This window comes from Dromiciops gliroides, chromosome 3, assembly GCF_019393635.1.
Source record: "Dromiciops gliroides isolate mDroGli1 chromosome 3, mDroGli1.pri, whole genome shotgun sequence".
NCBI lineage: Eukaryota > Metazoa > Chordata > Mammalia > Microbiotheria > Microbiotheriidae > Dromiciops > Dromiciops gliroides.
In genome coordinates this window covers 439,466,574-439,481,788 of record NC_057863.1, presented here as the reverse complement: position 1 = coordinate 439,481,788, position 15,215 = coordinate 439,466,574, and the positions used below count along the sequence as shown (strand labels likewise).

Here is a 15,215-nt window from a genome sequence, read left to right as displayed (position 1 = left end):
AGGGTCAGTCTCAGTTATGTCACTTAAAACCAGTTAGTTGTCTTTCAGAAAAATCAGCAAAAGTGACTGCTGTTTGCCAAAATCAATGAATCAGTTCATCTAGAGCTGTGGAAAGATCTTCCAATAACCCTGTGTCTGTATCACAAAATGAAAAGAAATTAAAAGAAAAATAGCAATTCCTTAATATATTGTGATGGTTCTCATTATTAGGTTATAAATTCTTTAAGGGCAGAAACATCTTTATTAACCCTCCCCCCCCCACCCTATGTAGTACAGGCAGTAGAATTAAAGCTCAATAAATATTTGTTGAATGAATTAATGAAAAATGAAAAATATTACCTCATATCCCAGGCTTATTAACACAGATGCACAATGTATGATGATGTCATCATCATCATATTTTTAGCGATTCTAAATTTATTCTGTATAAGGCTCTTTTTAGATTATACCACTAAATAAAGCTTAATGTCTTTGAACTCAACCTTAGCCTCATCTTGTGATTAAAAGCTTATGAAAGAAAAATGAGCAACTGCCCTGGGTTTACTCTTTAGCTTGTGATTAAAGTTAGTAAATCCTTCTGCCTCAAGGTAGATGAATTATTGTTAAACTGTTAAGATTTCAAAAACCCAATGTCCTGTTTTCTATGCTTGAAAGATGACAGTGAGGTGAATCTTGTATCTGAAACAAAATTCTTAGTTAAATTTTAGCACTTACTGAACCTTTCATCCTAAATTATGTTTAGAAACCATGCATTTGACAGTTTGTATATCATCAGTCAAGTATTAAACTCTACATATAACCTGCTATCAAGGTGACAGTATTTGAAACAGCTGTACTAAATTATGTAGTATAGACTTTTTTGAGTATAGCAAAGGATTTGAGTAGTTGGAGATAATTTAATCAAAAAGGTGGGTTTTTTTTTGGGGGGAGGCCTTTATGAAGGATGGGTAAAGATTTATGCATATAGAAAGAAGTGGAGAAGGCATTCTAAGATTGGAACAAATGTGGTAAAGTATAATCTTACCTGTATTAAGAACAATAAAGGGCCTGGCCTGACTTGAACATAGAATCAAGCAGTACCTTCAAAATAAGGTTCAACAGAAACCCAGATTATAAAGTGCTTGAAAGTTGGACAGATAAGTTTGGACTGGATGTGATAGACAATAAAAAGCCATTAACAGGCTGTTGAGCAGGTGAGTGACATGATAGAAGCAGTATTTTTAAAAAGGAACTTAGGCTGACTCTCAGACATTGAACATCTTGATGCTATTCATGAGATCACATGTTTTCCTTAGAACACTTGTCCAAGTTCTGAATTATCAGAAACAGCTAGAGAATTAGGTCTGTTTATTTGTTGTGGGCTGATAGATTTGTTCAGAGGTGGAGGCAACTAATTTCTTTGCCTTTCCTTTACGGAGGAAGATATTAGGGAGGCATAGGCCCCTTCCAAAACTATCCTTTAAGACTAATAAGTTGGAAGTACTACATCAAGTGGGGATAAATGCAAATGTACTAGGCTAAATTAACAAACTAGTTATAAATTACTGAGACCAACAGGAAAGATCTGAAGGAACTCATAGGTGAAATTATAACAAAATTATGATTTTTTAATCATAGTGAGGCAATTTGTAATCTAGTGGCCACTGTGCTGGAGAACTGATAGAATGCTGGTGAAAGGAGTTCCAGAATATAGCTAGGGCAACTCACTCTATTACTCTATTACTAAATTACTATAGAATTACCAGTGATTTAAACAAATACAGTATATCTGCAAATTCATGATTAAGCATTTTTTAATTTAATTGACCAGAATAGGTAGCAACCATTAGTACATTCACATTTCAAGTTAAAAAGGCAATAACTTAAATAGACTATTTACTTTTGAAAAAACAGTCAGTATTTTATCCACATAAAAACTGCCAGTAACCAGACCTATGTTTCTCATTCAGCCCAGGTGTCTGTCTGTCTCTGAAAGAGGCAAGAAGGCAAGCACTATAGAAGAATGTGGCTGTTTTTCTTTGATATCGCCCTCAAAAGTTAGAGACATACTATAAATATAAACATCCTTATTCTCTTAGTAAACTATTATAAACGTTTCATCTGTAAATGTCTCAGCCTTTTCCCAATCCCTTTATGTTTCCAGTCTGTACCACTTTTTAGTGGTAATGTAATGAACTTCTAAAATACTACCCACTGTGCAAAGTCCTTTAAATTTTTGTTTTCGATTTACCTCTATCAAAGTTCAAGGGGCAACTGATTCAATTTAATTTATTCTGAACTCTGATGAAGGAAGCTGTGTTTTCCTTACAAACTGTTCCTAATTTTATAGGATTTGATTTTATTCCCTCTTGGTCTTCTTCATCTTTCCAGATTAAAGAATCCTAATCTTTACCCTGTTATATAGAGCAGCTGTCATGATCAGTGCAGATGCCCTACTAAATCTTGATTAGTTCTATCCTATCTTTGGTCATTCACAACTTGATTTCATTATTGGTCCTTATCCTCAAAGAACAATATTACCTTTGGGTTACCTGAAACTTAAACTATTCTGAACTTAAAGATGTGCCAAGAACATCCCAAATGGAGTCACAAAAAGTCACACAACTGAATGGAACATAGTCAGAATCTTTAAGTATTTCCTAACTTGCTTCTCAAGTACACTTTGCACTTCTTCATGAAAATACCAAGTAAATATACTTAAAACTATTAAACTTCACATTTAATTCTATATTGTTATTATGTCTGTTCCATAGGGTGCTATAAGATGCTTCATAATTACTTTATAAAGGGAACTTACAAATTCAAAATGAAAGAAATAAATTGTAGGTTTATATGCTTTTTCAGGAGATCTGTGATTTTAGGTTCTTTTAGTTATGCGCATAAAAGACACTTTTTTTTTACCTTAGACCATCTTCATGAGCCACTGTGGCTGAAATAATGCATTATTTTGTGGCCCACCTTCTGGTGAGCAATCTCTCAAAACTTAGCTGGTAGGGGTAGCTAGGTGGCTCAGTGGATAGAGCACCGGCCCTGGATTCAGGAGGGCCTGAGTTCAAATCCGACCTTAGACACTTTATACTTACTAGCTATGTGACCCTAGGCAAGTCACTTAACCACAATTGCCTCACCAAAAAACCCAAAAAACAAACAAACAAAAAACCTTAGCTGGTCAGGCTCTGTACTCAAAGCCTTTACAGCTTAGTTTAAAAGCCCAGATTTATTTCTGTGAACTTTAATGAAAGCAGATATGCTTAGCTAGACAGTGTAACAAAATCTCACAATATAAAAGCCAACCACAAAATGTATTTTTATCTACTATTTCAAAGTTTAACACTTGATTTTGTTTCCTTTATCTAATTTTTGCCTTGCATTTAAATTTCTATCTTGTTGAGATGCAGATACAGAAAATTAGAAAAGATATGAGACTGTGTATCCCAGAATATATGTTAGCTCAAATACTGGAAATAATACAAACTAAATGATCCAAATTGAAATGCAAAGTCAGGGGTAAGAATCTAAAATGACATTATAGACATAAAAATAGTTCACAAAATATAAAAAAAACACTATAGCATTATAATAAGAAATTGTTATTAGATTTTTTTTAAATTGACAATTTTATGTCAGGGACTGCCTCATCAGAGGTATGACACTGTGCAGAAAGATTCTCCTGTTCTTTCAGTATAAAAAGGGGCTCAAGAAGATAAAGAATAGAAGCATATAAATTTGAGACCTGACAGAGAATTTTCTTCATGCTTATGAACACATACTACCTATTTCTACTGTTGCTCACAGTTAAATCCTATCAGCAGGTCTTGGTTAAATAGAGAGGATTATCATATTTACTTGGGCTCCTTCTCTCCATCTGAAGAGGAAATATTTTCTTTAAAAAATAAAAATTTCTCAGAGTAAGGGTTTTTTTTTTTATCGCAACAGGGCATCTCTGAATGCTTGCTAAGAGAAGTTGAAATAAACATATTTACTACAAGCAAGAGAAAGAAGTCCTTAACCACTATTCATACATCTTTTTTTGTTTTTTGGTGGGGCAATGGGGGTTAAGTGACTTGCCCAGGGTCACACAGCTAGTAAGTGTTAAGTGTCTGAGGCCGGATTTGAACTCAGATACTCCTGAATCCAGGGCCGGTGCTCTATGCACTGCGCCACCTAGCCGCCCCACTATTCATACATCTTTAACTGTTCTTATTAAGTCTTCAGAGGCTCTTCTGGGGGAGAACCTTAGATTTTGGCTATGGTAGCTACTGGTGACATTGATCTAAATATCTACACCTCAATGAATGGAGCATCCCTGCCTTCAAAATAAAAGTCTATCTTGGGCAATCTTGAGAATGCCCCATGTTCATCCTGTCAGAAGCAGAGAACATTTTATAGAAGGAAGTGGGTATATCTTTGTGAGCACAGGACACTGAAAAGCACAATGGCCCTGGAGTCAGAAGACATCTCTGACACTGCTGGGTGAGAGTGAGTTACTCAGCCCTCTTGGACACTGACTCCCTTATCAGTAAAATGATAGGGTTAGACTGGATGACCTCAGAGGTTGCTTCTAGATCTAACTCTGACCCTATGATCACTGGCGGAGCTTTTGAAGGCACACAAAAATACGTGAAATGAAGAGTGGCTGAAAACTATTTTGAAATTACAGAAAAAAGTTATTAACTTTGCTAAGTTTTCAGAGGACTCCTTAATGTCTCTGCTATAGAGGCCCAATGGAGGGGGGATTATGGGGAAAAAATATATTTGGTTTTCCCTCAAAATTGGGAGGTAGAGGGGGAGCTAGGTGGTACAGTGGGATAAAGCACCAGCCCTGGATTCAGGAGGACCTGAGTTCAAATCAGGCCTCAGACACTTGACACTTACTAGCTATGTAACCCTGGGCAAGTCACTTAACCCTCACTGCCCCACCCCAAATTGGGAGGTACAGGAAAATAACTATCAAATTACATGGTTTGAAATACTTAAAAAATAGCTAATTTTACATATTGCTTTCAAGTTTATAGAATAGTCTATATACATCATCTCATTTGGATGGTCCTCATAGCACCCCTGTGTTTAAGCACTACAGGTATTATCACCATTTTACAAATGAGGAAACTGTGGCACAGAGAAGTTAAGTGACTTGCCTATGGAAACACAGATGGAATAAATGCTCTGAGACAAGATCTAAATCCAAATACCCAGACTTCAAGTCAGGAAGGACTGTGGTCAGTCTCTCTGAGAGAGCATCTATACCAAAAGACCAACACTCGTTCTTTTACTCAGTACTATCCCTCTAGTGTCCTTCTATTACATAAGGATCTAGACTCATAAAGGTCACTAGAAAATTGGGAATTCAATTTCCATTCCTATGGACTGTGCCAAACCTGATCCTGAGGGACTAATAACTTAAACTCAAATTCCTTACATCAGAAACAAGCATCCTGCAGCCCCCAGACTGAATCTGTCTTGCTTGAAGAAATAAGGAGCTCTAGGGAGAAGGCCCCATTTACAGGTTCCATTGGCATTATTTGTGTTTCCGCTTAATTTGGGGAGTGGAACTGCATTGCTGGACCTGAACTTCTGTTCTGAGCCTGGGGTCCAGACCTTGCCTCAGCCATCAGCTAGGGGCAGCCTGTCAATTTGGAATCAAAGGCCTTGAGTCTATATCCTGTCTCTCCATTTACCCTCTGTATGACCTTAGCAATGTCATAGAATTTCTCTGGGTTCTATTAATATGAAAACGACTGAGCTAGATGACTTCTAACATCCCTTTCAGTTCTAGATTCACAGTCCTGTGTGTGTTGCTGCCTCTCACTGCCAGGACAACACAGACATACTCAGATTGAGTATTCCCCATTTTAACTTTTTTTTGTTTTGTTTTTTTTGCCGGGCAACAGGGGTTAAGTGACTTGCCCAGGGTCACACAGCTAATAAGTGTCAAGTGTCTGAGGCCAGATTTGAACTCAGGTCTTCCTGAATACAGGGCCAGTGCTTTATCCACTGCGCCACCTAGCTGCCTGCCATTTTAACTTTTTTGGGTAAAATATAACAAACAAAGCACAGAAAATCAAATTTAATATGACAGTTTTACATACACAGTAGTACAAAAGACAGAAGACTGTAATAAGATTAGCTAGCACTTATCTCACTGGGTCACACAACTAGTGTCTGGGGCAGGATTTGAACATTAATTTTCCTGACTTCAGTTTTAGCATTCTAGCAGTTTTACCACATCACCAACTTAGCTGCCACAAAAGCAAAGAGATGGCTGTGGCATTCATTTCCAACTACTTTCAGAAGGCAGGAGTTAGAACATGAGAAACAACTATTTTGTGATAAAATAATAGGATTTGGCAGACACCCAGGGCCCCCACCTGAAGACTGATTTGGAATTGATTGAATTGGGTGAGACTGAGAGACTGACTGAGAACATAAGGTTGATTAAATCGAGACCACACCTGGTTGGCCCTGAGTGGGGTGTTGTTCTTAGAGACTGTGAACTACAACAACTACCCTCAAACCAATCAGCTTGAAGGATCTCCCCTTCTGGGGAGGGAGACAGGAAGTAGGAAGGTGAGGCTGGCCCCCTGGATCAGCCCTTTCCTTTTTGTGCCAGGACTTCGGGTTGGGGGGGGGGGAGAGAAAAGTAGATAGACATTTTTTTTTTAGTAAGGCAATTGGGGTTAAGTGACTTGCCCAGGGTCACACAGCTAGTAAGTGTGTGGTAAGTGTCTGAGGCCAGATTTAAACTCAGGTTCTCCTGACTCAGGGGCCAGTGTTCTATCCACCGTGCCAACTAGCTGCCTCTCTTGCTGAATTTATCAGTAAATCTTAGCTAGTTTCCCCCCAAAATTGGGGGGGCAGGTAAGGACACACATTAGATTTTTTATTTTTTTATTTTTTGCAGGGCAATGAGGGTTAAGGGACTTGCCCAGGGTAACACAGCTAGTAAGTGTTGTGTCTGAGGCCAGATTTGAACTCAGGTACTCCTGAATCCAGGGCCAGTGCTCTATCCACTTCACCACCTAGTTGCTGCGCCACCCCCCCCCATTAGATTTCAAACATCACAATTTCAATCTCTCAGATGTATCCCCCCCCCCCCGCCCCGCCGCCGCCCATTTTAACAAACCTAAGCCTTAGAACAATGGTCAATAATTCTTGGGTCCTAGAAAAATCAAATCTAATTTTATCAAACAACATCTGATAAATAGTTTTGAAATACAACATTCTAGATCTAGAGATACAACCTTAATTTCATTCTTGGACAAATGATGTACCAGTCCAAGTACAACAAGGCAACCAAAAAAATCCTTCTTTCTGTGTGCCCTGAATGGAAACCCAAATAAAATAAAAACAAATTTTTGTCCATTGCCTACCTGAGCCATCACTGGAAACTGAACTTGCATTGATTCCAGAAAGACCAAACAAAGGACACTCTCTATCAGTGTTGACGTGACCCCATTTATGACACTTAATGCACCTCACATTCCGTACCTAAGGAACCAGAAGTATTCTTACGGTTACTGAATATTTTGCACATTTTCTTACCATTTAAACTCCTTTAATCCTATGAAGCACTGAATTTAAATTATTTTGAAATGACAGGTTTTAATCTATTTTTTTAAATCTCCAGGAAAAGAGGTGTTACAACCTTCCTTAGTAACTGCAATCCAGTGATTAACAAATTTAATTATAAGGAAATACTAGTATTTAACCTAAATCTCTAAAGGGGAAATTTAAACCTATTTCTTTTTACCATCTTAAATGGTAACAGAATGACTACCTCTTTAATATGGCAATGATTACGTTATCCCATAGCCTTGAATTATCTAGGCTCAATTCTTTATAGCTTTTCTGTATTGTATATAAGGGCTCATTTTGGATCTAGAAGCCATCTACCAAGGAGGGGATAGATTAAATTTTTTAGTTTTCAAGTCAATAGACAAAAACAAAAATATATTTTGTTGCTTTAAGGCAAGGATTGGCAAGCTATGGCCCAGGGACAAAATCTCACCTGCTTCCTGTTTCTATATAGTCCAGAGGCAAGGAATTTTATATTTTAAAAAATTAGTTCTCAAACTCCGATTAAGAGGCAAAACAGGCTCAACAAATGTCTATAGAAGGGTTTGAAGGAATTTGGTAGAAAGCCTTCACAAAGGAGGGAACACAACTGTCAGGTTATTTCCAGGGTCCCAATACAGGGTGTGTGCTGTTAGTCCTATCCTGTTTTTTTCCTCCTCCTTAAGTGTGTGGAGGGATAAGAGACCAAGCTGGAGCTGGTATAGGTTTGGCTCCTCTTGTTCTCCATAATGATTGGTGCTCTAGACTGCTTTTAGTTACTATGACAGAAACACATGAACACATCTGAACAAAAAAACAAAACATACTTCCATAGCTGAGTGAGGCTGCACCCAAAATACTAAACATGACAAAATCATGGGTACCCTCCCTGGTGACCTAGTGACCCAGACCCTTTTCTAGATACTGACCAAAAATCTTCACAGCTCTCAAGAGACTAAAATCTTGAAGCAACACCCTTGGTCAGTAGTAGTGCACACACACAACTGTCTTGCCTTTGTTTTATCAGTGTACTCATCTTGGTTTTAACTCTGAATTTTCTTTTTTATCTGATGCTAATAGAAACTGTACTATGAACACTGTCAAAGTGTTACACTATTTTGCTGAATAATATAATAAAAGAATAATTTATAATATAAATTGTATTCTGACAAAATGAAATAGATATCATTTACCTGAATACCAAATGGCTGGTCTCTGATATTCATGTCATCCTTTGCGTATCTATTAAGTACAGAAAATGTACATATTGCAAAAACTTGAAATAATTCAGTCATCAGTAACAGTTAATCTGAAAAAGTTTTATAATTCACAGGTTATCACAATATTTCATTTAAACAAGCAAAGAACTATAAAATCCACAATAAGAAATAATTCTCAATGGAGAAGGTAATTTTTGAAAGGCCCTTCACAGTTATATCCACTATTGAGTCAGAATTCAGCATTTGCAGAATAGGTAAACTAAATAAAAAATTACTAAGATCGGGGCAGCTAGATGGGGCAGTGGATAGAGCACTGGCCTTGGAGTCAGGAGTACCTGAGTTCAAATCCGGCCTCAGACACTTAACACTTACTAGCTGTGTGACCCTGGGCAAGTCACTTAACCCCAATTGCCTCACTAAAAAAAAAAAAAAATTTACTAAGATCAAGCAGATCACATCAAAGTATTTTTTTAAAATCACCCTGTTTTAGATGAAGAGGCAACAAACTAAGTAAAAAGGGGGGAAAGAACAAATAAATGATATGATTTATAAATTTTGGTTAAAAAGGTAACAGTTCTTACTTTTCTCGTGGGGCTCCTTTCTGCCATTCAAATTTGTATTCAGTCTCTCCTTTTGCATCTTCTTGCTAAAAATATAAATATGGAGTTTTAAACAATTTTCATAAAATTTATGTTTTACAATGATACGTTTGTTGAATTTAAAGTAAATGGAAAACCAGTAAATAGTATATTACCTCTTTGTTTTCTTGATTGAGTATCAAACACATGAAAAAGAGAGGTTTAAGAACATTAATATAAATTATTTACTATATTAACTGTATATTTAATCATCTATAATGGCACCATATTGCAATTCATAAAGAACTAAATTTATTGTTTTCCTTGCTTCTTCCCCTCAGAGTAAGTTTTAGAATAAAGAACTGAAAGCAATTTACAATAATCTTACTGATTAGCATGTTAATATTCCTAATTTTTAAATTTTTAGCACATACACCATACTGAAATGGGAATACTACGTTTCCAATTGCTTTATGGGTTGTATTCAATAAAGATATTTGCACAAATGCAATAAATCTGTGTTCATACTGAATTTTTCTTTTAAGAAAGAAAAGATTAAGTATTAGTAGGCAATACAAATATTTATATTTTTCTATCTTCCTGTATCTATTACTTAACTTTTTATCTTCATAGAAATGCAATACCATTTTAAAAACTAATTTTCCTTAATACTTGTTTTAACACTCCTCAATCATTAATTGGACACCTCCCTTCCCAAAGACTTTTCAAAAATAAAGCAACCACACTTTTACCTTTTTTAGCTCCTGGTGGGGCCTCATACATAAAATTAAGGCCATTCTTTACACGTTCATCACCCATAAGCAACCTAAGTGAAAGAAGACATAGGTCTAAAAATGATTCAAAAGAAAACCAAAATGTATTCTAAAGAATAATTTTCCCTAAAAGCAGAACCAGTAAATTCTAATACAAAATACTTTTTTGGTGAGACTTCTATAACTTTTACTTCACAATCAGTATACTTTGTATTACTACATGTAAAATGATTACAGAGGAATTTCACTCCTACACTGAGAGCCCCAGGCACATTTGCTGAAAGAAAAGAAAGGACTACCTCTGGCATCCCCAGAGACTTTTCTTCAACTTATAAAGTACTGAAGAAAAGCAGTAGGATTTCAAAGATGTCACTATTGCGTATTTTGTAATAAGTAGAACTGAGTTCAATTTATATAATTATTAAATGCCTACTATGTATACAGCAGTATGCTAAATTAAACAATGCTACCACACTGCATTCCTCACCATTTTCCCTCTACCCCGAGTTAGATGACTGCTTAAATCACCATTTAATAACTTTAAGTAAATATTGTGAATACCTCTTCAGTCAAAAATGAGCAACAGCTTACTTAAGAGTCAAAGCCAAAATAATGGTATTAAATAATTTTGAGACTTAGGTGTCAAGTTAAAGAGTTGGTGGAACTCACCTGTATCAGCTATGCTACAAATATTAAGAAAATGATATCATGCTATGACCTAAATCACTGTTTTTCAAACTGTTCTGTGGAACAAAGTGATCCAAGAAGTTCCATCAAGAAAAATTTCTCACACATTATAGGTACTCATAGCAAAAACTATCTACTTCATTGCTTGTTTCAGCTATTCACAATGTATGCCTTTCTTCAATATGGAAAACAATCAATGATTGAGTGAAATTGGTAAAGATGGTCTCTTACTGTCCTAGAGTCCACCACTATGTGAATATGCAAATGTATGCTGTTCTAAGAAAATAATGGGTTTGGGGATACCCAGAGGCCCTATGAAATGATAATATTAAGATTGACTCGGGGCAGCTAGATGGTGAAGTGGATAGAGCACGGGCCCTGGAGTCAGGAGTACCTGAGTTCAAATCCGGCCTCAGACACTCAACACTTACTAGCTGTGTGACCCTGGGCAAGTCACTTAACCTCAATTGCCTCACTTAAAAAAAAAAGATTGACTAGGGGGCAGCTAGGTGGCAGTGGATAGAGCACCGGCCCTGGATTCTGGAGGACCTGAGTTCAAATCTTATCAGACACTTATCACTTACTAGCTGTGTGACCCTGGGTAAGTCACTTAACCCCAATTGCCCCGCCCCCCCCAAAAAAAGATTGACTGGATTGACTTTGCTGATTAACTCATTTAAAGGTGACTTGATTGAAACCACACCAACCTGAGAGTCTGGCCCTAAGGGGGTGTGTTTTCTGAACTCTGACCTCAGCAAGTTCTGCTCATGGACCACCCTCAAGTCCAGTAAGGCAACAGACTTGAATGGTTTGGGGGTTTTTTGTTTGTTTGTTTTTTGCAGGCATTGGGGTTAAGTGACTTGCCCAGGGTCACACAGCTAGTAAGTGTCAAGTGTCTGAGGCTGGATTTGAACTCAGGTACTCCTGAATCCAGGGCCGATGCTTTAACTACTGCACCATCTAGCCGCCCCAATAGACTTGAATGATGCCAGCCAATTAGCTTTGAGCAGTATGAAGGGCCGCCTCTCCTCCAGACCTGGAGGAAGCTTCTACTCTCAGGCTCTGTGACTCCATGGTGTAGGACTTAGAGGAAGAAGCAGGTCAGGCTAAGCTCTAGGCTAGATAGGCCTTTTCTTAATTTTCTGAGCCAAGTGTTCTCTCTTAACTAATATTTGGTATGCTTTAATAAATGCTTAATGCCCCAAACTGGTGCTAAAGCTTCTAATTTATAAGTAGCCCTATATTAGGAACCCCAGCTAATTTTCCCCAAATTTGGGACAGAAATAAGGCGACCACATATAATTTTGGATGCCACACTGTGCAACTGGTTGTTAGTCTGGCTTGTAATATAGTGTATGTAAAATAATTTTTATACATTTGGGGAGGCAGCTTGGTTTAGTGGAAAGAGCACTGGACTCAGTCACTCAAGACCTAAGTTTGAAGCCTGACTGAACACCCAACAAGTCACTAAGCCTCTTACAGCCTCAGTTTCTTATCTCTAAAATGGGGATGATAAACCTTTAGTACTTACTTACCTCACAGGGTTGCTTTGATGTTCAAATATGACAATATATGTAAAAATATTTTGTAAACTTTAAGGTGTATAGAGATTTCAGCTATTATTCATTTATACTTTCAGGATTTAATTATACACATAGATTTGAGTACCAATGCCTATTATTTTTTTATTGGTTTTGGGTATGAGCTTATAATAATTTCATAGGTATAGAGTATACTCAGCAGCAAGGAAACTCCTTCCCATTCAGATAAGCAACATTTCTGCAACTTATGGACTTAGCTGCCTGGGGATAAATGAAATGACTTTCCCAAAGCAACACAGGAAGTATGTGTCTGAGGCAGGATTTAAACTCAGGTCATCCAGGTTCCGAACTGTTAATCACACCACACTTCTTTTCTCACACTGTCCAATATGAATAATTAAGTTAAAGTGAGAGGTCATAACAAGAAAGGTCCAATTATACAATATTTAAAAACCACAGTTCTAAAGACTGATTTGAGGGCTGTTGTGGAATAACTTCATGCGATAAAAACCATTCATTTTTAGTGTAAAGACAGTCTAAAAATAATTTGTTCAAAAAGAATTACCAGACTGTTCAGAAAATGTTTTCTGGAACACAGGAATATTTTTCTAACTCCAAGTTCTGAATCAGAGTCAAGATGATGTTTTCTTTTTTTTGGTTTGTTTTTTTGGTGAGGCAATTGGGGTTAAGTGACTTGCCCAGGGTCACACAGCTAGTAAGTGTTAAGTGTCTGAGGCCAGATTTGAACTCAGGTACTCCTGACTCCAGGGCTGGTGCTCTATCCACTGCGCCACTTAGCTGTCCCAAGATGATGTTTTCTAAGGAAAAAATGTACTGGAACTGTGGTTTACAATACTGCTTGAATAGAGCTAGTGGGCTCTTGATTCAAAAAGAAAAAAATCTCTCCCATGCTATATATACACCTTTTAACTCATTGCTAACTCAAAAAAAGAGACACAAACAAACATCATGCCATTTCTCACCTATTATCATATGATTCTTGTTCCTTAAGGTATTGTTGCATCAATTCCTCTTGTTTTTTCTTATCATATGATATTTTCTGTTCAGCCATCCATACCTTGTTAATAAAGTAAAACATTAAGCTTAATATTTAAATCTAAGTTTCCTTTTTTACAAAACAAGATTAAATTCTATTATTTATAGTCAGTTTCCTCCAATAAAGACATACTCAGATATCTCTTCCCACTGTAGCCCCAAAAGATTATGCTAGGTAAATGCAGGCTCTGGCAGGTCCTATAATAGCACAGAGTATGCCATTACAGGGAAAAGCTGTGATCCTCACTGCTGGAAGAAGTATCCACACTTATGAAATTACCACCTTTTGGAACACTGGGGGAAAAAATCTTAGTCTACAACAGATTTGCATGTCATAACAGCTATTTGATATATGTGTGTGTGTGTGTATTATTTATTTGTTTGTTTTTATGGGGCAATGAGGGTTAAGTGACTTGCCCAGGGTCACAAAGGTAGTAAGTGTCAAGTGTCTGGGTCCGGATTTGAACTCAGGTCCTCCTGAATCCAGGGCCAGTGCTTTGTCCACTGTGCCACTTAGCTGCCCCCTCCATAACAGCTATTATAACAGGAAACTTTTCATAATGGATAAAGGGATAGCCTCAGTCACACAGACATGGTTTCATGTACAGGTTAAAGATACATACTGGCTTTGACCCAGGGCAAATCCCTTAACCTCTTGGTGGCCCCAGGCAGTTCTCTGAGATGTTTAAGTTGCCAAGGGGGTTCTGATCTTTGGCAGAGGAAATTTCCTCACCAGGAATTTCCTTTACCAATGAAATCACAAGTTCAGAACACTTGAAGCCCAGATTCGGGGAAAAATATTTCCACTGAGTTCTTGTGATGGGTAACTGCTGGATGAAGAATGACATTATCACCATTCAGAGATCCAAAAAGGTTAAAATTTAGGTCTTTAATATGTTTAAGCATAGGTCCAGAGATCAGATGAATAAGTGAATTCTGATTAGGATTCTAACAAAGTTTATGTCATTTTCAGTTACATTAGAGAAACAGTAGAATAATTTTCAATCATATACCCATGAGGAAGAAGAGGCAATCTCTTGAGAATTGTTCCCCACACCTCAGGCCACAGAGACCCCACAGGAAGAGGTAATGGGTCTACCTATAAACTAACATGAACTGCATGTCAAAGCTATGCCTCATAAGATTTATTCTTACAAAGAATTATTTACAATTGGGTAACAGAGAGAGGTTATTTACAATTCAAAAAAGATAGCTACAGGGTCAGAATAGGTTGGGATCCTTCCATAAATAAATAAAGTTAAATTTCTCAGGTCTCCCACTAGGCTTCTAATCTCAGGAATGACAGAGGACGACCTTCAGTTAATTTTAACATTCTAAGGGAAAAGGCAGTTCTGACATCCAAGTAACCTCCTAAACAAGAGAGGCAGCCCTGGATCCTATCTAATAAAGACTTACTAAAAAGGTATCAAGAATTAATAATAAAAGGAAACAAAATAGTATCACAACAGTTCTTATTAAATCCTATAATTGTTCGATATTGTTTACCTTTAAGCCAAGATTAAGAGACTCTACGATTCCCTCTATCATCCAGGCTCATATCCTTGTAGGCATCTATGACTTCCCTTTCTCTACATGTCTAATCACCTGCCAAGTCCTGTTGATCATACTGCTTCCATTTTGTATTAGTAGCTTCCTCTGAATTCACAACACTACCACTCCTGTTAAGGCCCTAATCTATTCAGGCTCCCCATTAGTCTTGCTGGCTTCAATCTCTTAAGCTCCAGATAGTATTTCACACCATAACCCGAGTCATCTTTCTAAAGGACTGTTCCAATACCTCTTCCC

The 15,215-nt window shown here is 37.2% G+C and overlaps 1 protein-coding gene across 1 annotated transcript in view; it reads right to left on the bottom strand.

Moving 5' to 3' along the window:
- The window catches only part of CIR1 (corepressor interacting with RBPJ, CIR1), a 38,930-nt gene that overhangs the window by 22,460 nt on the left and 1,255 nt on the right, over positions 1–15,215 (bottom strand). The window contains exons 2-7 of the mRNA XM_043995466.1: positions 13,337–13,431; positions 10,105–10,178; positions 9,529–9,539; positions 9,356–9,420; positions 8,748–8,796; positions 7,371–7,488 (exon numbers count right to left, since the gene is read on the bottom strand). Of these exons, the coding sequence (XP_043851401.1) occupies positions 7,371–7,488; positions 8,748–8,796; positions 9,356–9,420; positions 9,529–9,539; positions 10,105–10,178; positions 13,337–13,431 (412 nt within the window). The remainder of the gene's footprint in view (positions 1–7,370; positions 7,489–8,747; positions 8,797–9,355; positions 9,421–9,528; positions 9,540–10,104; positions 10,179–13,336; positions 13,432–15,215) is intronic.